Source organism: Anolis sagrei, chromosome 1 (genome assembly GCF_037176765.1).
Source record: "Anolis sagrei isolate rAnoSag1 chromosome 1, rAnoSag1.mat, whole genome shotgun sequence".
Classification (NCBI taxonomy): Eukaryota; Metazoa; Chordata; class Lepidosauria; order Squamata; family Dactyloidae; genus Anolis; species Anolis sagrei.
The window spans coordinates 303916632-303942875 of NC_090021.1; the positions used below are offsets into that span (position 1 = coordinate 303916632).

Sequence of the window (26244 nt, forward strand, 5' to 3'; positions counted from 1 at the left end):
TAATATCTAGGAATTTTCTTAAATTATTTCTAAATCAGATCCTTCCCTACACAGTCATTAAGAAGAAATCTGACATCCTTGCACTACCAAATTCTGTTCCAGTTAGCAACAGTATAATTCACAGAGCTCATCGTATATGGAATATACATAGTCCGGATGTAGGTCCCCCACCCCTGACAATGTCTGACCTGCATATGCTTCTTCCATATGGCGAGTTTCTTCAGAGGCACAGATCTCGTCATGAAGAATGAAGGAAGCAAATGAGCTAGTTAGTGTCATATCTTCCAGAAGAAAGAGATACCTCAAGATAGGAATCATTTTGTGCTATTGGAGCATCAAGCTTGAATGTCCTCCCAAAGCTTTGTATTTTTGTGCCGAAATGCATATACATTCTATGACATCAAGCCATCCATTTGTGGGGAAATGAAAAGTCACCCTTAGGTATCCATTCTCTTGTTCTGCATTAAAGACTAACTTGTGAAGATAAAACGTTCAGTATTTATTTATCATGTCAGAAGCAAACCAAGGGTACAGTTGAAAATCTATTTAAAAAACACAAAGTTTAAAAACTTGGCATTATATTAAATGTCCTTTGACCAGTAGCTGGCCACTATATATATATATATATATATATATATATATATATATATATATATTCAACTTGTATACTGCTACTCCCAATTTGGCTCAGGGCGGTTTACAGAAACAGATTAAAACAATACAATTAGCTTTAACATGACCATAACAATAACAATAGGCAGAGAGAACAGGCATAGCCCAGATTGTTCACCCATCAAAAGCTTGTCAGAAGAGAAAAGTTTTACAGGCTTTCCGAAAAGCAGTTAGGTCTCGGATGGTTCGAGTTTCAACCGGCAAGGCATTCCATAAATAAGGGGCCACTTGGAGTGCCTCTGGTGTTGCTATAAGAAGGTCCTCCATTATGCATGTGGTAGGGCTCAGACTGCATTGTAATAGGTAGTCTGTGGTTTGCTCTTCTCCACACTCACATGTCATGGACTCCACTTTGTGTCCCCATTTCTTAAGGTTGATTCTGCATCTTGTGGTGCCAGAATGCAGTCTGTCCAGTGCCTTCCAAGTTGCCCAGTCTTATGTGTGCCCAAGGGGGAGTATCTAATTCGGCTTTTCTAATAATTCCTTATATTAATCATGATCGGGATTCAAAGAACTGTGAAACCAACTGTATGAATCAATTGAGATTTTAGACGTGCTTGTCTCAGACATCATTGCTTGTCCCCCCAAACGCTACAATGGGAATATTTTAAAAGCCGGGGGATCCTTTATAATTAATAAGTGATATTGTTGAATCACTGCTTATGGTAAAATAATTCTGCTGGCCTAGTAGATGCCCTTTGTATGAACATAGGTAGCTCTTTGGATCCAAGTCAACAATGTTTTCAACACCAGATAACCTACTTCCCCCTTAGGGCCCTTCCACACAGCCCTATATGTCCAGCCACAGCTGGAGTTCTGTTCATTTTCAATTATTACTATTCTAGAACAAGGTTATTTGTTTATTTTTGCCTCCCCTTTCTGTACATAAATACTTCTTACTGTTATAAACTAAGCAGAAAAATAACAATCCATACTGGGTAAAGATGAGATTGTGCAGCTGGAAGGACACATGTGGATCAGCTGTTGGTGTTGTTAAAAGATTTGTAAGAGAGAAGCAATTTTTTTCAAATTTACACTTTATTTGGGAGAAAAACATAAAAAAGTCTTTGTTCATTAGTGTTTACATCCAGAAAAAGTATCACTGTTTTAAAATATATTTCACATCAGATAATAATGAGTGTGCATGTTACAGTTGATTATATAGTTGATTTTATAATAATTGTAACATTCAGAAGGCATTTTCCCCAAAGGTAATTTTCACTGTGTCACACATAAAGGCTTCCTTTTGTCTGGCTATAGATTCAATTAATGCTGCAATGTAGAATGTCTCAAAAGAGGTTGAGACTAGTCATCATGACTGCCAATGGAAATTTGATCAGAGGTTATACCTTTCTATTTTCTCCAGCGGGCATGTGACCCTGATAATTTTATAGAGTTTTCTTAGGCAAGGAATACTTGGTTCCTTCCTCTGAAATATAGCCCATTGGCAGTTTCCCCCATCAATACTAACCAGAACTGATCCTGCTTAACTATCAACATCAGACAAGATCTTGTGCCTTTCATAAACGAGCCCTAAGAAAGAATCACAATCCTAGATATATTATATAAATCCATCCTTTCTAGCAAGAACAGGTTCTGCTATGTCAATCCATATCTTTAAGTTTACCACGGTAATGGCTTTATAGAGATGACAACTCCAAAGTTACAATTAGCGTACAATGTTCTGCTAACCTCCCTATGACTAGCACAGTGTTTCTCAACCTGGGGGTCGGGACCCCTGGGGAGGTTTGCAAGGGGGGTGTCAGAGGGGTTGCCAAAGACCATCAGAAAACACATATTTATGTGTTTGGCAGAGAAGGCTGTAGATCGCACCGCCTGTCCTTCTCTTCCTTTTTGAAAACAGATGGCACATCTTCCCATAGTTGTTTGAGTTCACAATGATCTCCTTATGCAGGTGAACTACATCTCCCCTAAATCACTGCCAATTCCTCCCAAATCCCTCCAGTATTTTCTGTTGGTCATGAGGGTTCTGTATGGGAAGTTTTTCCCAATTCTATCGTTTGTGGGGTTTAGAATGCTCTTTGATTGTAGGTGAACTATAAATCCCAGCAACTACAACTCCCAAATATCAAGGTGTAACTTCCACAAACTCCACAGTGTTCACATTTGGGCATGTTGAGTATTTGTGCCAAGTTTGGTCCAGATTGATCATTGTTTAAGTCCACAGTGCTCTCTGGGTGTAGGTGAACTACAACTCCAGAACTCAAGGTCAATACCCATCAAATCTTTCCAGTATTTTCTGTTTGCCATGAAAGTTCTGTGTGTGCCAAGTTTAGTTCAATTCCATAGTTGGTGGAGTTCAGAATGCTCTTTGATTGTAGGTGAACTATAAATTTCAATTGTGAAAACACTTTCAGTTGACTGCAATGGGTACCATTGTACTAGGCTAGAGGGCCATTTGTCAGAGGTGTTTTGATCTGTGTTCCTGCATGACAGGGGGTAGGACTGGATGGTCCTCATGGTCTCTTCCAACTCTATGGCTCTACTATTCTAATGGCTAAAGTCAAAGGATGAAGCCCAGTTATTAGTCTTAACTAAAATGGAACCATAGAATATATAAAAACTCCGCTGATTCAAGAGGGCCATTCTAGTTGGGGCCACCAATCAGATTTAGTCCAAGTTGCTAGTGTGAACAATTCACCTGGGGTTTTCTTATATTTTGAGTGTCTCTGCATGAAATGTTATGACAACTGTGCCCTATGTAATCCAGGTGGTACAAAGATCTCTCCTCTAAGGATCAAAGGACTTTTGTCCTGTATCTTTGAAATGCTCTTGAAATAAAACAAGTTTTTTCCCGTGATCTTTCGTAAAGATCTCTCTCCATTTTTCAGAGATGTATGACTAGTGATCCTAAAATATGTTATATCTGGAGCTTTGATTACTTATTGAGTTTTAGAAACTACTAATTATATAATCTAGTTACTGTTGCTGATGCAGAAGTTAAACATCCAGACTCAAGCCACAAACAAGAAAATTAGTTAAAGGTTGATATATTTTTATTGTGTCAAAAGCGACTTGAAAAACTGCAAGTCACTTCTGGTGTGAGAGAATTGGCCATCTGCAAGGACATTGCCCAGGGGACACCTGGATGTGTTATCATCCTGTGGGAGGCTTCTCTCATGTCCCCGCATGAAGCTGGGGGTGACAGACAGGAGCTCACCTCATCTCACAGATTCAAACCACCGACCTTCAGGCAGAAGGATTTAACCCAATGCGCCACTACGGCTAAAGACTGATAATTGTTGACCTTTTGGACCTTTTAAATAGCTAATGCATATCCTTAACCACTTGATTGTATGAATTCAAATATATTTTCACAAATATTGACATATTAAAGGACTCACATATTTCCCTCATACTTGAGACAGAGGACAGAAATGTGAATTTTATCTTCTTTTAAAAATGAAATCCCTATTGAAGTATAACAAAGGTGAGCCTGTAAGTGGTGCCATATCAGAGCCTTCAGCTCCTAGTATTTATTTGAACCAGCATGGTGCAATGGTTTAAGCTTTGGACTATGGCCCCATCTACACTGACCATTTAACAGTTTGAAGCCAACCTCAAACTGTGGTGGCGACAACAAATTCCCACGAAAGTGTGTAAAACAAAGGCTTTAATGTGCATCAGTGCTCTATGATTTTGTATAATCACTGTCTGGGCCTCAAACTGTTTCCAGGATTTCTTACGTAATCACATCTGCACAAGGAAACCACTTTTCTTCAATACTGGTTTGTAACTGCATTAAATCGTCAGTGTAGATGGAGCCTAGGACTCTAGAGGTCAGTGTTTGAATCGCTGCTCAGCCATGGAAACTTATTGGACAAGTCACACATTCTCAGTCTCAGAGGAGGATAATAGAACATTTTTATTAGAAAACCCCAAAATAAGTTAATAACTCTGAAATGACTTGGAAACACAACAAATCAGCTTCTTCCTTCTTTGGCGTAAAGCCTATTGTTAGTTTCACTTAGACTTATTAACTCAATGGAAACAGTGATTTATCAAGTTTCCAGTAATTGAATGGGTTTGGTTTAGTTTGGACTATAGGAGCCCCCAGTTGCGCAATGGGTTAAAACCCTTGTGGCAGCAGGACCGAAGACTGACAGGTTGGAGGTTCGAATACGGGGAGAGTGCGGATGAGCTCCCTCTGTCATCTCCTGCTCCCCATTTTCAGCAATTTTAAGGCCCTTTTCTAGCAGCTGTCTATGAAAATTACGTGAAATTATGTGGCTCTCAGAACATTCAGAAAGTCCTAATGGCATTCTTTAAATTTAGTTGAGAGACAGTGCTTAAGGGTGTATTTTAATATTGTTCTTCCAGCTACCAGTAGGTGGTATTACTATTCACTTCTATCACTACTAAAAGGAAACTTGCTTTTTACAGTTAGAACACAACTAAGCAGGTGGCCTTACTTGGGTACACCTAAAAATACATCCTCATGAAGTTGTCTCTATTAGTCTGGTTTATGGTGTGGGATTTAAAATCAGCTTTCAGGAAGAAAATTTCCCCCAGCTCCAATTCAGCTCTCTGTTCAGGATTTTTTTTTACTTGCCTTGGATCCCAGTATTAGCAAAACAGCCAGAGATATTAAACACACAAGCATACAAATCATAAAAGATCTATTTAAAAACCCCAAGCTATTATATCAAGATTTAGACATCAAACATCTAGAATTAGAACAAAATTGGGTGAGCTTTTTATAGTCCTGTGAGCCTCAGGCCCCATCTACCATGCCATGTAATACTGGGCTGCTGTGAGTTTTCTGGGTTGCATGGCCATGTTCCCTTGATGTTTTACCCACCTCTACAGCAGTCATCCTCAGAGATTGTGAGGTCTGTTAGACTAGGCAAGTGAGGTTTATATATCTGTGGAATGTCCAGAGTGGGAGAAAGAACTCTTGTCTAAGGCAGGTGTGAATGTTGCAATTGGCAGCCTAGATAAAAATCAAATGGCCTTGCAGCTTCAAAGCCTGGCTGCTTCCTGCCTGGAGGAATCCTTTGTTGGGAAATGTTAGCTGGCCCTGATTGTTTCTTGTCTGGAATTCCCTGTTTTTTGAGTGTAGACTCATATCATGTAGTTCAATGCAGAAACAAAATTCTGTGAGACTACACTGGCCATATAACGCAGTTTCAATCTGCATTATATGGCAGTGTTAATGGGGCATCCATTCTAAAACTATTGTGATCCTAGACTTATGGCTATAATGTTAAGTGATGTCTGTTAGCTAGAGCGATGAAAGTATTGCAGGGGTCATTTGCCTATTTGTTATTTTATCTTACCTTTCTGTCTTTCTGGGTTTTTTTTCATGTTACTGCAGCCATGGGCAAACTTCAGCCCTCCAGGTGTTTTGGACTTCACTCACAATTCCTAACAGCCTCAGGCCCCTTCCTTTTCCCCCTCAGCCTGCGTCAAATATTATTAATTCAACAGGTTAAGCGGCTGAGGGGGGAAAGGAAGGGGCCTGAAGCTGTTAGGAATTGTGGGAGTTGAAGTCCAAAACACCTGGAGGGAAGACCCAAGTTTGCCCATGCCTGCTACATGCATTGATTTAATATACATAAAGTGAGGTGTTTAAGAAGCACAGTCCGATATATCCACTTCTTTCCTTTCTCAAATAAGGCTATACAGTATTCCTCCTGCTCAAATTGGAATGTTTTCTATCCTACTGGATAACTTTCAGCTAGGCTTGATTTTTTAGGGCAAACCAAAACAAGGTGTGTTCATGTTTGAAAATAAGGGTGCCAGTATTAATTGGCTTGGTTGCACATTGTAAACAAACAACTATAAAAAAAAACAGAGATTTGTATACAGATTTATTTTTAACCTCAATTCATTTGAAAATGACCTACAGCATTATAAATATATTTTAGTTTTATTTCATTAAATATTATTTAAAGTATTTTTAAATTGTTTTGAAGCAGTATGGCATTGAAAACAACCCTGTTGAGCATAGGAAATACATCAATGAATATATTATTTTTACTACATTATATTATTATTATTATTACTATATTATTTTATATTAATTGAAGAGATTTAAAGTATTTTAAAATTATTTTGAAGTGGTATGACATTCAAAATAATCTTGTTCAGCATAGGAAACAAATAAATGAATTTATTATTTTAATATATTATTATATTATTATAAATTATTATTACTATATTATTTTTGTTAATGGAAGAGATTTGAAGTATTTTAAAATTATTTTAAGTGATATGACATTCAAAACAATCTTATTCAACATAGGAAATGGATCAAGGAATATATTATTTTATTATATTATTATTATTATATTATTTTATGTTAATGGAAGAGATTTAAAGTATTTTAAAATTATTTTGAAGTGGCAGGACATTCAAAACAATCTTGTTCAGCATAGGAAATAGATAAATTAATTTATTATTTTACTATATTAATATTATTGCGACTATAATATTTTATGTTAATGGAAGGGAAAATAACTCCCACGCATTGTATTGATACAGCTAAACAACAGACCTCACAACTTCTGAGGATACCTGCCATAGATGCAGGTGAAATGTCAGGAGAGAATGCTTCTGGAACATGGCCATACAGTCCAGAAAACTCACAGCAACCCAGACAACTGTTTAATATAATTGGATGGGTTGCATTAATTTTGAATGCACAAAGTTGCAAATTGAAGCCCACTTCTGCCAGTTTCAATTCATAGTTTAGTGAAATATAATCTCTTGATTTTACTGTTTCCTTTTAATAGATGTAATACAATTAGTTTTAATGTGTCATTCGTTTTGCTTTCAATCTCTCACCTCTTTACTGCACATGTTTACCCTTTTCAGGGTTGAGAGAAATAGCATAGAAATGGCATTACATAGAGCTAATTAATTACTGCAGGAAAAGGAATGCATTTAAAAGAGACACGATTCTAAGTGAAGGTTTTGAAATGGGAGTTTGTCCTTCCAAGTCGTTTTACCTTTGCATCTAGTTAAATAGTAAACATTTAATACAACTGGGTTGTTGTGAGTTTTCAGGGGACACCTCACAACCTCTGAGGATGCCTGCCATAGATGTAGGCGAAATGTCAGGAGAGAATTCTTATGGAACATGGCCATACAGCCCGGAAAACCCAGTGATTCCAGCCATGAAAGCCTTCGACTAAATTTCACTGAACTATGGGTTGAAATTGGCAGAAGTGGGCTTCAATTTGCAACTTTGTGCATTCAAAATTAATGCAACCCATCCAATTGGATTAACCGGTTATTCGGGTTGCTGTGAGTTTTCCGGACTGTATGGCCATGTTCCAGAAGCATTCTCTCCTGACGTTTCGCCTGCATCCTCAGAGGTTGTGAGGTCTGTTGTTTAGCTGTATCGATACAATGCATGGGGGTTATTTTCTCTTCCATTAACATAAAATAATGTAGTAATAATATTAATAATATAATAATATATTGAAATAATAAATTTAATACAACATTGCACTTCTCATAATATGTATGCCCACGTCTTTCCCTTGAAGTGCATATAATTTACACACTTTGAATCCTTCCTTGCTTCTGTTTGGTCACCTGATAGCCCTCGGAGCCTAGTTAATGTAAACACGCATCTTTATGTCAGCCTTTCAAACGATATTTTCAAGTCAAATGAACGATTCAAATACTTAACGCGGAGTTTGGCATTCAGGACAAAAGTTTGCAGAAGGCCCACATGATGGAAGTGGTTTGTGGCCAGGAGGAGGATTTTGTCCCTGGACCAGGATCCTCACTGGGGGCCCTTCCACACAGCCACATAACCCAGAATATCAATTCAGAAAATCCCACAATAACTACATTGAATTGGAATATATGGCAGTGTGAACTCAGATAACCCAGTTCAAAGCAGATATTGTGGAATTTTCTGCCTTGATATTCTGGGTTATAGGGCTGTGTGGAAGGGCCCTGGGTCTCCTTGGTTACCAAGGCATATTCTCTCAGCCTCAGAGGAAGGCAAAGGCAAGGCCCCTCGGACACATCTTGGGCCAAGCAAAAAACAATAAATAGCAAACATCGAAAACGACTTCAAGGCGGGTTCCTAATGATAGAATCCCAATGCCTTCTATCAGTCTGACCATTAGAACTAACAGGAACCTGTCAGGAATTCTAGTTTTTAAAAATGTGGAAGAAAAGAAAGGGGAAGAAAGGGGAAGGGAAGAAAAGAGAAAGGAAGGGAAGGGAAGAGAAAGAAAGGAAAGGAAAGAGAAGGAAAGAGAAAGGAAGGGAAACGAAGGGAAGGGAAAGAAAGGAAAGAGAAACGAAGAAAAGAGAAAGAGAAAGGAAAGGAAGGAAAGACAAGGAAAGGAGAGGAAAGGAAAGGGAAAGGAAGGGAAGGAAAGGGAAGGGAAGCGAAAGGAAGGGAAGGGAACAAAAAGAAGGAAAGGGAAGGAAAGAGAGAGGAAGGGAAAGGAAAGGGAAGGAAAGACAAGGAAAGGGAAACGAGGGGAAGGGAAAGGGAAGGGAAGGGAAGAAAAAGGAAGGAATGAGAAAGGAAATGAAGGGAACGGAAGGAAAGGAAAAGGAAGGAAAGAGAAAGGGAAGAGAACGAAAGGGAAGGGAACGAAAGAGAAGGGAATGAAAAGAAAGGGAAGGAAAGGGAAGGAAATGAAATGAAAGGAGTTCATTCGAATTTGAATAACCTCGAAAGAACCGGGGTGATTTTATTGGTGAACTGGAAGAAACCCGAATTGGTTGCACCTTTCCAAACGAAGGAGAGGGAACCCTTCCTTTATTGCGTTTCCCTCCTTTCCCTCCCCTCCCCTTCCTTTTCCCCTCACCCTTCCTCCCCCCCCCCCCCGCCTTAACAGGAATAGAAGCCCCCCCCCCCCCCCCCCAACCAGGGAAGCAGACCCGAACTCACCTGCCAAGGCAGCATTTTCTATTATTGTGGCTATTAGTCCTCTTCTAATCATTAGCATTATTATATTGCTGCTTCTTCTTCGTCCTGCTCCTTTTCTTCCTCTTCCTGGCTTCTTTTTCTCTTGCTCCTTCCTCCTCTTTTTCTTCCTCTTCTTATTCTTCTACTTCCTCCTTTTCTTCCTGCTTCTCGCTTTCTCCTCCTCCTCGCCTTCTTCTTCTTCCTCTTCTTCCTCCTCCTCCTTCTTTCTCGCTTTCCCCTCCTTGCTCTTCGCCTTTTTCCTCTTCCTCTTCTTCCACTTCCTCCTTTTCTTCCTGCCTCTCGCTTCCTCCTCCTCGCCTTCTTCTTCCTCCTCCCCTTCTGCTTTCTCCCCCTTCTCCTTCTGCTTCGTTTCCTCCTCCTCGTCCTCTTCTTCCTCCTCTTCCTTCTCTTATTGTTGTCCTTCCTCCTCCTCTTTCTTATTCGTGGGCAACTATACCCTCCTCCCTTGCAATGGTCCACCCCAGCCAGCCAGCCTTCCCTCAATTGCCCTGCTCTTCCCCTCCCTCCCTCCCTGCCGAAGGGGTCCCGCTTCCTCTCTTCCTCCTCCTCCTCCTCTTCCTCCCTCTCCCCCCCCCCCCTCCTGCGCCGTTCCCCGCCAACCCCTTCGGCTTTGGGGGCATCCCTAATCGCGGCCGGCCCCTGTGATTGGCTGCGGGGCTCTGACCCCACTCGGGCGCGTATAAAAAGGGCCCCGAGGCGGGGGCTGCCCGGTATTATTCCCCGAGGCCGGCACCAGGCAGCAGCGGCAGCGGCGGCGGCGGCGGCATCCTCAGCATGACGGGCAAAGCCGGGGACGCGCTGGCCCACGCCAGCCTCCCCGCCAAAGGCAAAGCCCCCGAGGAAGGGGCCCAGCCGCTCCCCCCGCCTCCTCCTCCTCCCTCGTCCACCAACGCCGGGAGCCAAGCCGGGCCCAAGCCGCCCCCTCCGGGCCCCGCCGCGGCGCCCCGCTGCACGGGCTTCGGCATCCAGGAGATCCTGGGCTTGAACAAGGAGCCCTCGCCGCTGCCTCCCGCCCCTTCTCCGCAGCACCAGGCCGCCTTGCTGCCGCCCCAGTCCCGCGGCGCCTTGGACGCCTTGCCCGCGGGGCACCTGCTGTCGGCTCGCGCGGTGGGCGGCGTGGGCCTGGGCCTGCTCAGCGCCGCCGGGGGCCTCCCGGGCTTCTACGCCCAGCCCACCTTCCTCGAGGTCTTGGCCGACCCGCCGGGGGTCCACCTGCAGCCCTTGGGACGCGGGCCCGCCCCTCGCATGGACGCCGGCCAGACCGCCAGCTCAGGTAGACCCACCGAGAGAGAACGAGGAGCTCCGCAGCCCGGGATGCAAGACAGACCCTGCCCGGGGAAACCCTGGCGGGAATCCAGTCGATGACACAAAATACAGAGCGCTCGTGGGAGTTTGATGCTCGGCCGCTGAGTGAAGCAGTCAGGGGAAGCTGGCTTCGAACTGCATTGAAGGGTCAGGGTAGATCAGGCCGAGGGAAACTTTCTCACTTGGGGGCCGCATGCTAGCCCTCCCTGCCAAGAGGACTGGCCGCCCTGTGATGGAAGGAAAGGAGGAAGGGAAGAGAAAAGGAAGGCAGGACGAAAGGGAGGAAGGAGAAAGAGGAAGGGAAGGGAGAGAGAGAGAGAGGCGAGGAGGAAGGAAAGAGAGAAGGAAGGAAGGAAAGAAGGAAGGAAGGGAAGGAGAAAGAGGAAGGGAAGGGAGAGAGAGAGGTGAGGAGGAAGAAAGAAGGAAGGAAGGACGAAAAGGTGGGAGGAAAGGATGGAAGAAGGGAAGGAGGAAGGAAAGAGGGAAGGAAGGAAGGACGAAAAGGTGGAAGGAAAGGATGGAAGGTAGGAAGGAAGGGAATGAAGGAAGGAAGGGAAGGATGGAAAGAGAAAGAGGAAGGGAAGGGAGAGATAGAGGTGAGGAGGAAGAAAAGAGATAAAAGGAAGGAAGGAAGGACGAAAGGGTGGAAGGAAAGGATGAAAGGAAGGAAGGAAAGAGAGAAGGAAGGGAAGGATAGAGGGAGAAAGAGGAAGGGAAGGGGGAGAGAGAGATGAGGAGGAAGAAAAGAGAGAAGGGAGGAAGGACGAAAGGGTGGAAGGAAAGGGTGAAAGGAAAGGATGGAAGGAAGAAAAGAAAGAGAGAAGGAAGGAAGGAAGGACGAAAGGGTGAAAGGAAAGGATGGAAGGAAGGAAAGAAAGAGAGAAGGAAGGAAGGACGGAAAGGCTGGAAGGGAAAGAGGAAGGAAGGACGAAAAGGTGGAAGTGAACGGAGGGAGGTAAGGAAGGGAGGGAGGGAAGGAGCTTAAGCGGCTGAGGGGAGAAAGGAAGGGACCTGAAACTGTTAGGAATGATAGGAATTGGGGTCCAAAACACCTGGAGGGGCAAAGTTGGCCCAAACCTGACCTACATCACCATTTAATGCAGTTCAAAGTTAGCTCCCAATTGCAGCGGCCAGGCAACCAACTCCCACCAAAGCCAGCAAGTTATTGTCCAAGACTTTCATGGTCGAAATCACTGGGTTGTTGTGAGTCGTCCGGGCTGTATGGCCATGTTCCAGAAGCATTATCTCTTGGCGTTTCGCCTGCATCTATGGAAGGCGTCGTCAAAGGTTGTGGCACCTTACAAGCAACCTCTAGGGATGCCTGCCAAAGTTGCAGGCGAAACGTCAGGAGAAATGCTTCTGGAACATGGCCATACAGCCCGGGAGAGTCACAACAAGCCAGCAAGTTACTTCTGCGGTTTGTGTCATCCTCACACGGACCGCCAACTGGTTCCAGGATTTCCTTGGTCACTTTCTCCAATACCGATTTGAAACGGCATTCAATGCCTAGTGTAGATGAGGCCTCGGACTTGACGCTTGCTGGCCCCGAAGTGTTCCTCTATCTATCTCGCCATGCTCAGATCCTCTCCCTCCCAAATTAATGTTCACGCGTGATCTTCGTTAAGGAAAATAGGGAGGGAGATAAGATTTCTAAGCCGGGCACGAGTCCAATAATCTGGCATCTCGAGGGTTCTGTTTTGTATCATTTTTTGGAGGGGGAGAACGAATTACAAGGAACTAGGGCTTTTCCAAGGGCTCTTTCACACAGCCCTATAACCCAGAATATCAAGGCAGGAAATCCTCACAACCTCTGAGGATGCTTGCCATAGATGCAGGCGAAACGTCAGGAGAGAATGCTCCTAGAACATGGCCATATAGCCCGGAAAAACCTACAACAATCCAGTGATTCCAGCCATGAAAGCCTTCGACAATCCCACAATATCTGCTTTGAAGTGGGTTATCTGAGGGCACTTGTACCGGAATATATGGTAGTGTGGGCCCTATATCCCAGAATATTAAGGCAGAAAATTCCACATTATTTGAGTGTGGACTCGGATAACCCACTTCAAAGCAGATATAGTGGGATTTTCTGCCTTGATATTCTGTGTGGAAAGGCCCTGAGTCCACACTGCCATATATTCCGGTACAAAGCAGAAATGTGGGATTTTATTCAGATGCGTGGAAGGGGGCTAAGAATTACAAGAAGGTGCGGGATTTGGGGGGATTTAAAAAAAGGAAAAAGTAGGAAACGAATAATTAGAAAGTCCAAACACAATTTAAACAAATAAATTCAGAGAAATAAACCCTTGCCCCTTCCCTAACTGGGGAGGAAAAAACAGTCACTTTTTAAAGGTGTCGAAGGCATGAATTCCCACCCGTGGCTTTTTGTTTTGATCCGTGATTTACACCAAAATGCTCAGTTGAGGATCACAGCGTGTGTGTGTGTGTGTATGTGCTTTGGAGTCGCATGAATTCGACAGGATTTTTCCTAGGCAAGGAATACCATATGTTATATTAGGCATGGGCCCAACTTTGGCCCTCCAGGTGTTTTGGACTTCAACTCCCACAATTCCTAACAGCCAATAGGCTATTAGGAATTGTGGGAGTTGAAGTCCAAAACACTGGAGGGCCCAAGTTGGGCCCATGCTGCGTTATATCATGTCTGGACCGTCAATATTCTATCGAATATGAGTTAAATGCAGACAGGAAGAAAACTCATCTGTCAAAGCAAGGAATTTAAGGCTTGGGTTGTGAGTTTTCCTGGGCTGTATTTCTATGTCCCAAAAGCATTCTCTCCTGACGTTTCGCCTGCTTCTATGCCAGGCATCCCTAGAGGTTGTGAGATCACTTTTCTGGAGGATGCCTGCCATAGGTGCAGGCGAAACGTCAGGAGAGAATGCTTCTGGAACACGGCCATACAGGCAGAAAATTCACAACAACCTAGTGATTCCAGCCATGAAAGCTTTCAATACAATACAACTTAAGGCTTGTCTAGGCCAGGGCTTCTTAAAACTTTCCCCACTCGGGACCCCTTTCCGTCTGAGGAATGTTTACATGACTCCAGGTATATCTTCTATATAAATAAAAATGTAATGTTCGTTTGTGGGATTAACATAACTCAAAAACCACTGGACGAATTGGCCTCAAATTTGGACACAATACACGTATCAGGCCAACAAGTGACCACCACACATAAAAATACTGAAAAACACAGTAGAAGAGACTTAAAAAGCTTATATAGTAGCCGTCCCCTGCCACGCATTGCTGTGGCCCAGTCTGTGTATATGTGTTTTGTGTGTGTATATATGTGTATATCTGTGCGTATATATGTGGGTTTGTGCATGTATTGTAATGTTTTTTTTATTTTTTGTTTTTTTAAATCTGTTCTGTGTTTTTCAGTATTTTTATGAGAGATTGTCATTTGTTGGCCTGATAGTTGTATTGTGTCCAAATTTGGTGTCAGTTCACCCAGTGGTTTTTGAGTTATGTTAATCCCACAAACGAACATACACACACACACACACAAACAAACAAACAAACACACACACACACACACACGTTACAACGCATGCACAAAACCACATATATATAAGCAAACACATATATACACAAATATATCCATGCACATATACATACACAAAACACATATACACAAACTGGACCACAGCAATGCTTGGCAGGAGACGGCTAGTCTTCTATATAAATAAAAATTTAATGTTCATTTGTGAGATTAACATAATTCAAAAACCACTGGACAAATGGACACTAAATTTGGACACAATGCACCTATCAGGCCAACGATTGACAATCACTCATAAAACACTGAAAAACACAGCAGAAGAGACTTAAAAAGCAAAAAAATTTTTTACAAGGTATGCGCAAAACCACATATATATGTGCAAATACACACATATACACAAATATATACACACACAAAACACACACACACAGACTGGGGTGTGAGGGGACGGCTAGTAGCTATATAAAATAGGTATAAAAACCAAACGTTTGCTGAAAATAAATCAGCATCTGTGAATGGATTTGCGGGGTATCTCCTTTCCCCTCCGGAAAGCGAAACCGGAGCCCAGGAAATGCTCAGAGCCCCACTCTCGCCCCAAAAGTGTCCCCTCCCCCCCCCCAAAATATCCCTTCCCTAGAGGTCTTTGCCCCTCTCCATCGCCGCCTCGCTTTCTCTCCCACCCAGATTCAGAAGATGTTTCCTCCAGCGACCGGAAAATGTCCAAATCTTCCTTAAACCAGAGCAAGAAGCGGAAGAAGAGGCGGCACAGGTAAGGCTGTCTTCTCACCCCTTTTGGAGCCGGATTGTGGTGATGGGGAGTCTTGTTTGGGGTGTATTTACACTGTAGAGTTAAGACAGTTTGACGCCACTTTTGCTGCCATTACTCAAGACTATATGGAATCCTAGGAGATGTTTTATAACAGGCCTGGGCAATCGTTTTGGACTCCAACTCCCACCATTCCTAACAGCCTCAGACCCTTTCCTTCCCCCCTCAAAGGAAAAGGCCTGAGGCTGTTAGGAATGGTGGGAGTTGGAGTCCAAAACACCTGAAGGGACCACGATTGCTCAGGCCTGTACTAATAACACAGCCCCCTTCCACACAACTGTATAAAATCCCACATTGTCTACTTTGAACTGGGTTATATGGCAGTGTGGACTCAGATAATTCGAAGCGGATATTGTGGGATTTTCTGCATTGCTATTGTGTGGAAGGGCCCTAAGACACAAAGCAACACACAAAGTGGAGCTGGGAGAGGCGCTGGCGATACATTTCTTTCCTCCAGTCAAACCGTTGTTGTCGTCGTTGTTGTCGTTGTTGTCGTTGTCGTTGTTGTTGCTGCAGTTGCTTGGGAGCGTCTATGCTGAACGAATGCAATGTATTGTCGAAGGCTTTCATGGCCGGAATCAGTGGGTTGTTGTAGATTTTTCGGGCTGAATGGCCATGTTCCAGAAGTCTTCTCTCAAACCTCACAACCTCTGAGGATGCTTGCCACAGATGCAGGCGAAACGTCAGGAGAGAATGCTTCTAGAACAGTGGTTCTCAACATGTGGGTCCCCAGATGTTTTGGCCTTCGACTCCCAGAAATCCTAACAGGTGGTAAACTGGCTGGGAGTTCTGGGAGTTGTAGGCCAAAACACCCGGGGACCCACAGGTTGAAAACCACTGTTCTAAAACATGGCCATACAGACCAAAAAACCTACAACAACCCAGAACCAATGCAGTCTGAAACACTTCGACTGCCATGGCTCAGTCCTGGGATGTGGAGCTTGGGGAGGCGGCAGAACCCTTTTGCAGAGAAGGCTTGTAAACCTTGTAAACCCACAGCTCTGCGTGGGCCGTTCCACAGAGGGTTCAAAGCAGATAATGTGGGATTTTATTTAGGTGTGCGGAAGGGGCCTTAGAAATACCAGGAAGGGGCAAGAGCCCTGCTTTTCCCTCCTCTTGACTGATCTGTGCGGCTGCCCTGGACCACTTTCCCTTCTGTTTCAAGTCCTCCTTCCCAGGGAGATCATGTAATCCTTGCCACCCTTCACCTCGGAGATCCGATCCGTTATGCTAAAACCGGGTTGGAGGGAGATTTCAACGAGAAACCGAGGGCCCTTTCACACAGCCCTATATCCCAGAATATCAAGGCAGAAAATCCCTGCTTTGAACTGGGTTGTCTGACTCCACATTCAGATAATACGGGATTTTCTGCCTTGATATTCTGGGTTATAGGGCTGTGTGGAAGGGTCCTGAGTTCCCTCCTTTCTTTTCCTTTCCCTCCTTTTCCTTTCCTTTCCTTTCCTTTCCCTTTTCCCCCTTTTCTTTCTTTCCCTTCTTTTCCTTTCCTTTTCTTTCCCTTTACTTTTCTTTTCCTTTCCTTCCTTTCCCTTCTTCTCCTTTTCTTTCCCTTCCTTTCCTTTCCTTTCCTTTCCTTTCCTTTCCTTTCCTTTCCTTTCCTTTCCTTTCCCTTCTTTCTCTTTCCTTCCCCCCCCTTCTTTCCCTTTCCTTTCCCTTCCTTTCCTTTCCTTTACCTTCCTTTCCTTTACTTCTTCCTTGGCACGCTTGAAAAATAAAATATACCAGCTGGAATCTTTTGTAAAGCTGTTTTTAATCAGTGTTATACAATGTCTCCTATATATATATATAAATGGCCTTTTTGGCATCTCCCCTTTAGAAAAAAAGCTTAGGATTCATCGGGTTATTCTGGGTGATTGTCAAATGGGTTTAATTCCGCTCCTCTCTGCGCTTTCTTTGAGTAGCAATTTCAAGAGTCCTGCCAACTGACAGAACAGTTTGGGAAGAGGGTGAGCCCTTCCACACAGCCCTGTATCCCAGAATATCAAGGCAGGGAATCCCACATTATCTGAGTGTGGACTCAGATAACCCAGGCCCCTTCCACACAGCTGAATAACATTCCACAATATCTGCTTTGAACTGGAATATATGTGGACTCAGATAGCCCAGTTCAAAGCAGATATTGTGGGATTTTCTGCTTTGATATTCTGGGATATATGGTTATGTGGAAGGGCCCCCAGTTCAAAGTAGATATTGTGAGATTTTCTGCCTTGATCTTCTGGGATATAGGGCTGTGTAGGAGGGAGGAAAGGAAGGAAGGAGAGAGCAAGTGGCCCCAAATGGGGTCTCCTTGCTGTAGCCTCAGGGGGCAACCTTAGCCCTGTCCTTTGGGCATCGCATCTTCAGGACAGCTATTTCCAAAAGGAAGACGGCATCGAAATCCCAGTGGGTTTCAGAGATGTCCGGAGGGGAAAGCTCTCCAAAGGCTGCCATGATGCCTTGGCTTTCGGAGACAAAGAGGACTCTCTTTGGGAAGCTTTTGAGGGGAAATAATCAAGTTATTTTTGAGGAGGGGGCTGGCACAAATGTAAAGGGACCAATTATACAATTTCCAGGCATCATGGAAAAGCTACGGGTCGCTATTCCTCATGGAGAAATGGGGACAAGAACTTCCCGGCTGAGGACTGGGTTCCTCATTTTAATCAAGATTCGATTGGGAAGCGATTTTGTTTAGATTGTGAAATTGTCTCAGAATCTGAGAACTCAGATGTCCCTTGTATGAACAATTCTGGCGGCTTAATTTTGTGTTATTGACCCCATCTAGTCATTCCTGTCATGCTGACAGGGATTCAAAAAATCTCATGTGTGGGTTATTGTAGGTTTTTTGGGCTGTATGGCCATGTTCTAGAAGCATTCTCTCCTGACGTTTCGCCTCCATCTGTGGCAAGCATCCTCAGAGGTTGTGAGGTCTGTTGGAAACTAGGAAAATGGGTTTATATATCCTAGTTTCCAACAAGCCTCACAACCTCTGAGGATGTTTGCCACAGATGCAGGCAAAACGTCAGGAGAGAATGCTTCTAGAACATGGCCATACAGCCCAAATAAAACTACAACAACCCAGTGATTCAGGCCATGAAAGCCTTCGACAATATATTGAACACCTCATGTGTGGGTTTTTCAGTGTCATGTTTTGATGTAATCTGTTATATGTCTCTTTGTTGGCATTGAATGTTTGCCACCCTGAGTCCCTCTGGGGAGATAGAGCTGTATACAAATAAATTATTAATATTTAATATGACTAAAATCACCTCTTTTATTTTTTTAGCAAATGACTGAGTGCCCTTCTACATAGCCCTACATTATCTGTTTTGAACTGGAATATATGTCAGTGTGGACTCAGATAACCCAGTTCAAAGCAGATATTGTGGGATATTCTGCCTTGATATTCTGGGATATAGGGCTGTGTTGAAGGGCCCTTAGATTGTATTCCTCTTTTGAAGCTCTATTTCATATTAGTTTGTTTTTATTTATGTGATAATGCAGGTATGGGCAAACTTGGGCCCTCCACGTGTTTTGAACTCCAACTCCCACAATTCCTAACAGCCTATCGGCTATTAGGAATTGTGGGAGTTGAAGTTCAAAATACCCGGAGGGCCTAAGTTTGCCCATGCCTGTGCTAGTGCTAGTGTCTATTTGAGCACACAGAAATCTGGCAAAAATATTGGAAGGCAGACTGTTTCCAAGGGACATTCCTCATAGAAAGGGTTCCATGCTTCAGAACCGGATTCGGAAAATGCTCATTCAGGTTGGCAGCATGTCAGGATCATGAGTGATATTCGCATGCTTTCTCATCTACAGATATTATTTTTCTCCTGGAGTTGTACTTCCATGTATCTGATATCTGATGCTACTGTTGATGTGTCTGTAAAGCGAGAAGGATTTATTTACTTTGTGTATTCATTTAAATGTGCCCTTAGTGCACTGTTGATGTGTCTGTAAAGTGAGAAGGATTGGTTTACTTTGTGTATTTATTTAAGTGTGCCCTTAGTGTACAAGTCATCATAGATTTTAATAGGTCAAGGATTTTATAAGAATTAGCAGATTAGGAGGAATGGATCATTTTCTCAATGTGAGGGGAAAGGAGTTAAGGACAATATTATTCACTGTGGGTTGAAATACCTACAGTCTGTTGTGAGAGGAATCTCTGGGTTGTTGTGAGTTTTCCAGGTTGTGGGGCCATGTTCCAGAAGCATTCTCTCCTGATGTTTCACCTGCATCTATGGCAGGCATCCTCAGAGGTTGTGAGGTTTCACAACCTCTAAGATCAGACCTCACATCCTCTGAGGATGCCTGCTACAGATGCAGGCGAAATGTCAGGAGAGAATGCTTCTGGAACATGGCCATACAGCCCGGAAAATTCACAACTACCTTCAGTCCCCTTCCTGGGCATTACTGGAGAAAGATTTCCATTTGAAAAGGCTGATTTCATTGCTCTATTACAGTAACAACAAATGGCAGCAAAACAAAGAACATATTTTATTCTTTAACTATGAGTTATAAGGGAATGAAATCTATCTTTCTCAATTTCAAGACATGGCTTTGGAACCAATTTTACAAAATTAAAAGACACTGAAATAGATCCACCTTGGTGGATTTGAAAGGAGCAAAGTAAGGAATTTGGGAACATTTTGCTTCAATTCTATGGGACATATAATAATGTACCTTTCACAGAAGGAAGTAATTGCTGGTTCTAATTTTGGAAGTTATTTCAAATCAATTTCAAACGTGTGTGTTATTATTAATTATGATTGCTTAAAAACTGTAATATCAGTCGTTTAAGGTATTGCATGAGCCAACTGCTTTTATTGATATTATGGTAATCTATTGCAAGAGATTGCTTTGAAAACGAAAACAAAAACAAGGAGCCAATACAAAATCTTGCAGAATGGAAATATTGTTTATTTGTTTTAGGAAAGCAGAGAAGTGCATTGATATATGGTATTTTGATACTGCTCAGAGAGATATAATGTGTACCTATGTATAAACAATCTGCTCCTTTAAAGAAATCATATATGTCTGTGTGTGTGAGAGAGAGCGAGCCAGCAACTTAATTTCACATTCCAGTTACAACACATTTTTTGCAAGAATGCTTCATTGATTGCAAATGAATTTACATCTAAATAGGGCTGTTTAGGATCACAGCATTCCTAAGCAAAACCAGATTCTACTTACAACAAAACCACATTGCATATAAAAAGAGATCTATCTACACATGGTTCATGTTTGCCACTATGGAATAAGGATAAAATTACACTGACTTCTTGGTTTTAACTCAGATGTTAAGGGTGGTACTATTTGTGGGTTTTTCCTTTCTTTGCATTGTATTTTATATGAAATAGTGGTTTCCCAACACCCATTTAAATCTTTTACACATTTGGGGTTTTGAGAGAGCTTTATTGAAAATTAACAAGACAAAAAAACACAGTTGTGTAATGAGTTGCTACAATAATGAGATGCTCATAAGAGTTTCCCATTTCTCCTCTTGCCTCATTTTGAGCAATCCCTTTTCTCCATTTGTTATAATTTTCCTTCCACCTCATCTTTTGATTTCTGAGTATATTTTATAGACAGTCCCAGTCAAGATAGCATTTAGTCCAATGTCATGGTTTGACATACATACTTTACTCTTCTGTTTAATTAATTGGAAACGGATTCTCATTTTAGAATAAGAATTGGGTTGTTGTGAGTTTCCCGGGTTGTATGGCCATGTTCCAGAAGCATTCTCTCTTGACGTTTCGCCTGCATCTATGGCAGGCATCCTCAGAGATCCTCACAACCTCTGAGGATCCTCACAACCTCTGAGGGTGCCTGCCATACATTCAGGTAAAAAGTCGAGAGATAATGCTTCTGGAACATGGCCATACAGCCCCAAAAACCCAGTGATTTCAGCCATGAAAGCCTTTGACAATGCAAAGAATAAGAACTGTTAACACTTCCTTCAAGTTATGTGGGGCAGACTTCAATATAAACTAGGGAAGAATAATTTAGCAAAGGGCCTTTCATTGCCATATTTATTGGTCATTTTATACAGATGTTATCTCCTCCTCCTCCTCCTCACTGTCTATATAATCACTATTTTGTAAATACGATTCTCTTTGGGTTGCTGTGAGTTTTCCGGGCTGTATGACCATGTTCCAGAAGCATTCTCTCCTGACATTTTGCCCACATCTCTGGCAGGCATCATCAGAGGCTGTGAGGTCTGTTGGAAACTAGGCAAGTGCAGTTTATATATTTCTGGAATGTTGTTGTGAGTTTTCCAGGTTGTGGGGCCATGTGAATGTTGCAATTGGCCCTCTTGATTAGCATTGAACTCCCTGCTATAGATGTGGGCGAAACGTCAGGAGAGAATGCTTCTGGAACATGGCCATACAGCATACTGCAACCCAGTGATTCTTGGACAACACATGATTCTCTTTCTTAGCTCTTTCTTTGGTCTCCTACTCTTTTAAAGTGATTTGACAGTGCAACACTTTAATTTATTTTCATCAATGGGTTCTACTCCCTTTAGGACAATCTTCACATCCTATCAACTGGAGGAACTGGAAAAAGCATTCAACGAGGCCCATTATCCTGATGTGTATGCAAGGGAGATGCTGGCTATGAAAACAGAACTTCCTGAAGATAGGATACAGGTAATCATACTATTGTACATCTGGCAATAAATAGATACTAACACTCCTTCCAACACACCTTCCTTTCTTCAAAAAAGGACAACCATTCTCCTTAAGACTAAAGTAATTCTCTAAGGGCTTCTCCTGCAACTTAAATTTCACCAAAGCCAATATTAAATTATCAATGAATTGGGGTGCTTTGTTTTTGTTTGAAGTTGCACTGGCTGCTGCTGACTGTATTCATAGTAAAAGGTGAAAGATTTTTACGATCTGAAGAGAAACCAGATAATGGGAGAATACAAATCAGATTTTGTTATTGTTATCATGCCTACGGGGATTGTCACTGCTACTGTAATTTGAAAGAGCTAATTTATAGAATACATTTTAATGTTTATATTGGAAAGTGTATTCTGTACTTTTTAAAAGTCGTATATCATTTTATGTCATGGCCTATGACTAGTACAATAAACATCTCAGTCAAGATTGTATTCATAAATTATTTATACAGTAAGATATATTTGGGTTGTTGTGAGTTTTCCAGGCAGCATTTCCATGTTCAAGAAGCATTCTCTCCTGACGTTTCACCCAAGAGAAGGCATCCTCAGAGTTTGTGAGATCTGTTGGAAACTAGGCAAGTGATGTTTATATATCTGTTGAATGTCCAGGATGGGAGAAAGAACTCCGATTTGCTTGAGGCAAGTGTGAATGTTGTAATTGGCCACCTTGATTAGCATTGAATGGCTTTGCAGACCTCACTTGTCTAGTTTCCAACAGACCTCACAACCTCTGAGGATGTCTGCTATAAATGTGGGCGAAACATCAGGAGAGAATGCTTCTCACATCAACCCAGTAATTCTGGCCATGAAAGCCTTTGACTACACATTAAGATATATTTCTTTATTCAAATTAATTTATATCCCGCCTTCAAGACAGCTGATAAAATTACTATTTGCATGTAAGATAGAACAAAATTAATAAACTGAGAAATAGTGTTTAACAAAGCCTAAAATGGTCAGACCTGAAGTACCATGAATACAGAGGGCTCAGTGTTAAATCCGAGCAGAAAGACAGGAGAGTGAAGAGCCACAGAACATATGAAGAGCCATACTGGATTAAGCCAAAGTCCTTTTTAGTCCAGTATTCTGTTGTCAGAGCGGCCAACCAATGGCCATTAGGAAGCTTTTTTCTTCTTCAAATGGTGGTATTATGTACCCATTTTAATCACTAGTCATCAGTAACCTTATTATCTATTTGGAATATTGAAATCATCATCACCATCTCAGTATTAGTGAACAAAAAACACCCTTCAATGAAATCCACTCCTTGGGATCTTTCACACCGCAAAATTATAATGCTAAGACTCCACTTTAACTGCCATGGTTCCATAGTGTGGAATCCTGGAATCTGCAGTATAGAGAGAGCTCTAGTACTCACCATCAAAAAGCTCAAAATGCCATGGGATGCAAACATGGCAAAAAGGCAAAGGTAAAGGTTTCCCCTGACATTAAGTCTAGTCAATTCCGAGACCGGGTGTGTGTGTGTGTGTGTGTGTGTGCTCATCTCCATTTCTAAGCCCCAAAGAGCTGGCGTTGTCCATAGACGCCTTGAAGGTCATGTGGCCAGCGCGACTGCATAGAGCGCAGTTACCTTCCCACAGAAGCGGTACCTATTGATCTACTCACATTTGCATGTTTTCAAACTGGTAGGTTGGTAGAAGCTGGGCTTAACAGCAGGAGCTCACACCACTCCCCAGATTCGAACCGCCAACATTTCAGTCAGTAAGTTCAGCAGCTCAACAGTATAACCCACTGTGCCACTAGCTACAAACATGGCATTTAATATGGAATCACAGTTCTGTAATCGCAGAGTGTGAAAGAGTCCATAGTTAACCGCCCTTTATTTTAGTATATAATTTGTGCATGAGTGGGGAAATCATTGTACAACTATTAGGAGTCAAAAATCCATTTTTTTTCATGCAAAGATTCAAAGATCAAAGTAGGAGTCCCTCTACACTGCTGGATTAATGCAGTTTGACATCACTTGAATTACCATGACTCAATGCTATGGAATTATGGGTTTGTAGTTTGGCGAGGCACCAGCACTCTTTGGAAAAAAACCCCTAAAAACCTGTAGAAATACAACACCCATGGTGCCATAGCATTGAGCCATGACACTTCAAATAGTGTCAAATATAATTAATTCAACAGTGTAGATCAGGCAAGGGCAAATTTTGGCCCTCCAAGTGTTTTGAACTACAACTCCCACAATTCCTAACAGGCCCAGGCCCCTTCCTTTCCCCCCTCAGCTGCATAAGCAGCTGTGGGGGAAATGAAAGGGTCTGAGGCTGTTAGGAATAGTGAGAGTTGTAGTCCAAAACACCTGGAGGGTTGAAGTTTGCCCATGCCTGGTGTAGATGCACCTTAGATGCTCAAGCTACTAATTCTATCTGTCTGTCTACTTGTCTGCACATTTGTTTATGCTCATAAGGGAAATCCAGAATATTTTTTAAAAGAAACTTAAAACATTTATTACATAACTGAAGACCAACTAAAACACGTACAAGCTCCACTTTAAAAAATAGCCTTAAAGTAATTAAAATTAAAAACAGATTTATAACAGCCAGGTCAGACACCCCTTAATTTAAATAAGCCAAAACCAAGCAAAATAGCCTAGGCTTCCCTATCAGACAATGAAGGATGGAGCCAGCCTGACAATCTTTAGGATAGTGTTTTTGGTGTCGCTACAGAGAAAGCCCTACTATACATACCCACTAGCCTTGTGTTATGGGGTGGTGTAACAGGTAATAAGACATCTGTTCACAATCTTAGATTTTGGAAAGTCATATGTGGGAGTTTCATATGGAAAACCACAGACATGAATTTGTAAACAAACATCCTGTTTACAAAATTGCAGGAGAAGAGATTCTGTCTAAACATTAGGAAGAGCCTCGGGATGGTAAGAACGGTTTGACAGTGGAATTCGCTGCCTCCCTGGAGCATGGGTCTCCTCCTATGGATGGCCATCTGTCAGGGATGCTTTGATTGTGTGTTCCTGAATCACAGGGGATTGGATTGGATGGTTCTTGCACTATCTTCCATATTCTATGAGACTATGATTCTACAGGGTAACTTGGAGGTCTCTCATCCACAGGGTTGCCATAAGTTAAAGATGAATTGATGGCAATTGACAACACGATATGGTAAGAGGTAGCATTTCAGACAGCATCTTTTAAGAGACACGATGAAAGTGTATCACCTACTTTTGCAACACTTAGACTCTTAGACTCCAAAGTTTCCCTGATGCCTCCCCAAACCAATTACTTTGAGGGGGAAAAAATCATCACCCAAAGGCTTTCAGGAATTGGGGTTTTGTGCTTGATGTGGCTGGTGGGTTCCAATGCCATCCACCTTAGAAAAACGGACCCAGATATTGGCTAGAAGCCATCTGCACTGTTGATTTCCCCCACACTATTTTTCAACCTACTGGAGCCTGTAAATGGTTCTGGAAAGCTGAAATTGCTCCCTCCTTCCTCTCTTCTAAGCCCAGAGTGCATTACTAGGTATGTTGTGGAAACAAGATATTGGTGGCATAGGAGATGAAGCATTGGAGCAGGCATCCTTGTGATCACAATTGAAGACAGACAGACAGGTGCCTTCTACTCTGCCATATAATCCAATCAAAGCTGATAATCCACATTATTTGCTTTGAACTGGATATTATATGGCTGTGTAGAAGGGGCCACAGGCAGACCTTTCCTCATGTGGAGACTGTGGATCATTGCCTGAGAGAGAGAAAACATTTCGAGACCCCTCTTGTTGTTTATTTGGATTGTTTTTGGATCCTCAGGTAGATTTTTCTCTCATAGGAGTCTTAAAGCTTTATACAGATTTTGTTTCACACAGAGGGAACATATGAAGACCATAAAAATGAATATTAAAGGTTTCCCCTGACATTAAGTCTAGTTGAGTCAGACTCTGGGAGTGGTGCTCATCTCCATTTCTAAGCCGAAGAGCCAGTGTTGTCCATAGACGCCTGCAAGGTCATGTGGCTGATACGACTGCATGGAGCGGCATTACTTTCCTGCTGAAGCGGTACCTATTGATCTACTCACATTTGCATGTTTTCAAACTGCTAAGTTGGCAGAAGCTGGAGCTAACAGAGGGAGCTTACTCCAATCCCTGGACTCAACTGCTGACCTTTTGGTCAGCAAGTTCAGCAGCTCTGCGGATTAACTCGCTGTGCCATCAATTGCTCCAATAATTGGTATTCCAGTGACTAATGTATTTAGAAGTTACATTTTTCAGGTAATGATGATTCTTTTATTTGTAGTAGATTATCAGAATGGCTAAACAGTTCACTTTTTTAC

General features: G+C 42.4%; 1 protein-coding gene across 1 annotated transcript in view; it reads left to right on the plus strand.

The window, feature by feature from the left end:
* The first annotated feature begins 10338 nt into the window (after positions 1–10338).
* VSX2 (visual system homeobox 2) overlaps positions 10339–26244 on the plus strand; it is a 37235-nt gene continuing 21329 nt past the window's right edge. The window contains exons 1-3 of the mRNA XM_060758648.2: positions 10339–10874; positions 15111–15195; positions 21776–21899. Of these exons, the coding sequence (XP_060614631.2) occupies positions 10376–10874; positions 15111–15195; positions 21776–21899 (708 nt within the window). The 5' untranslated portion in view covers positions 10339–10375. The remainder of the gene's footprint in view (positions 10875–15110; positions 15196–21775; positions 21900–26244) is intronic.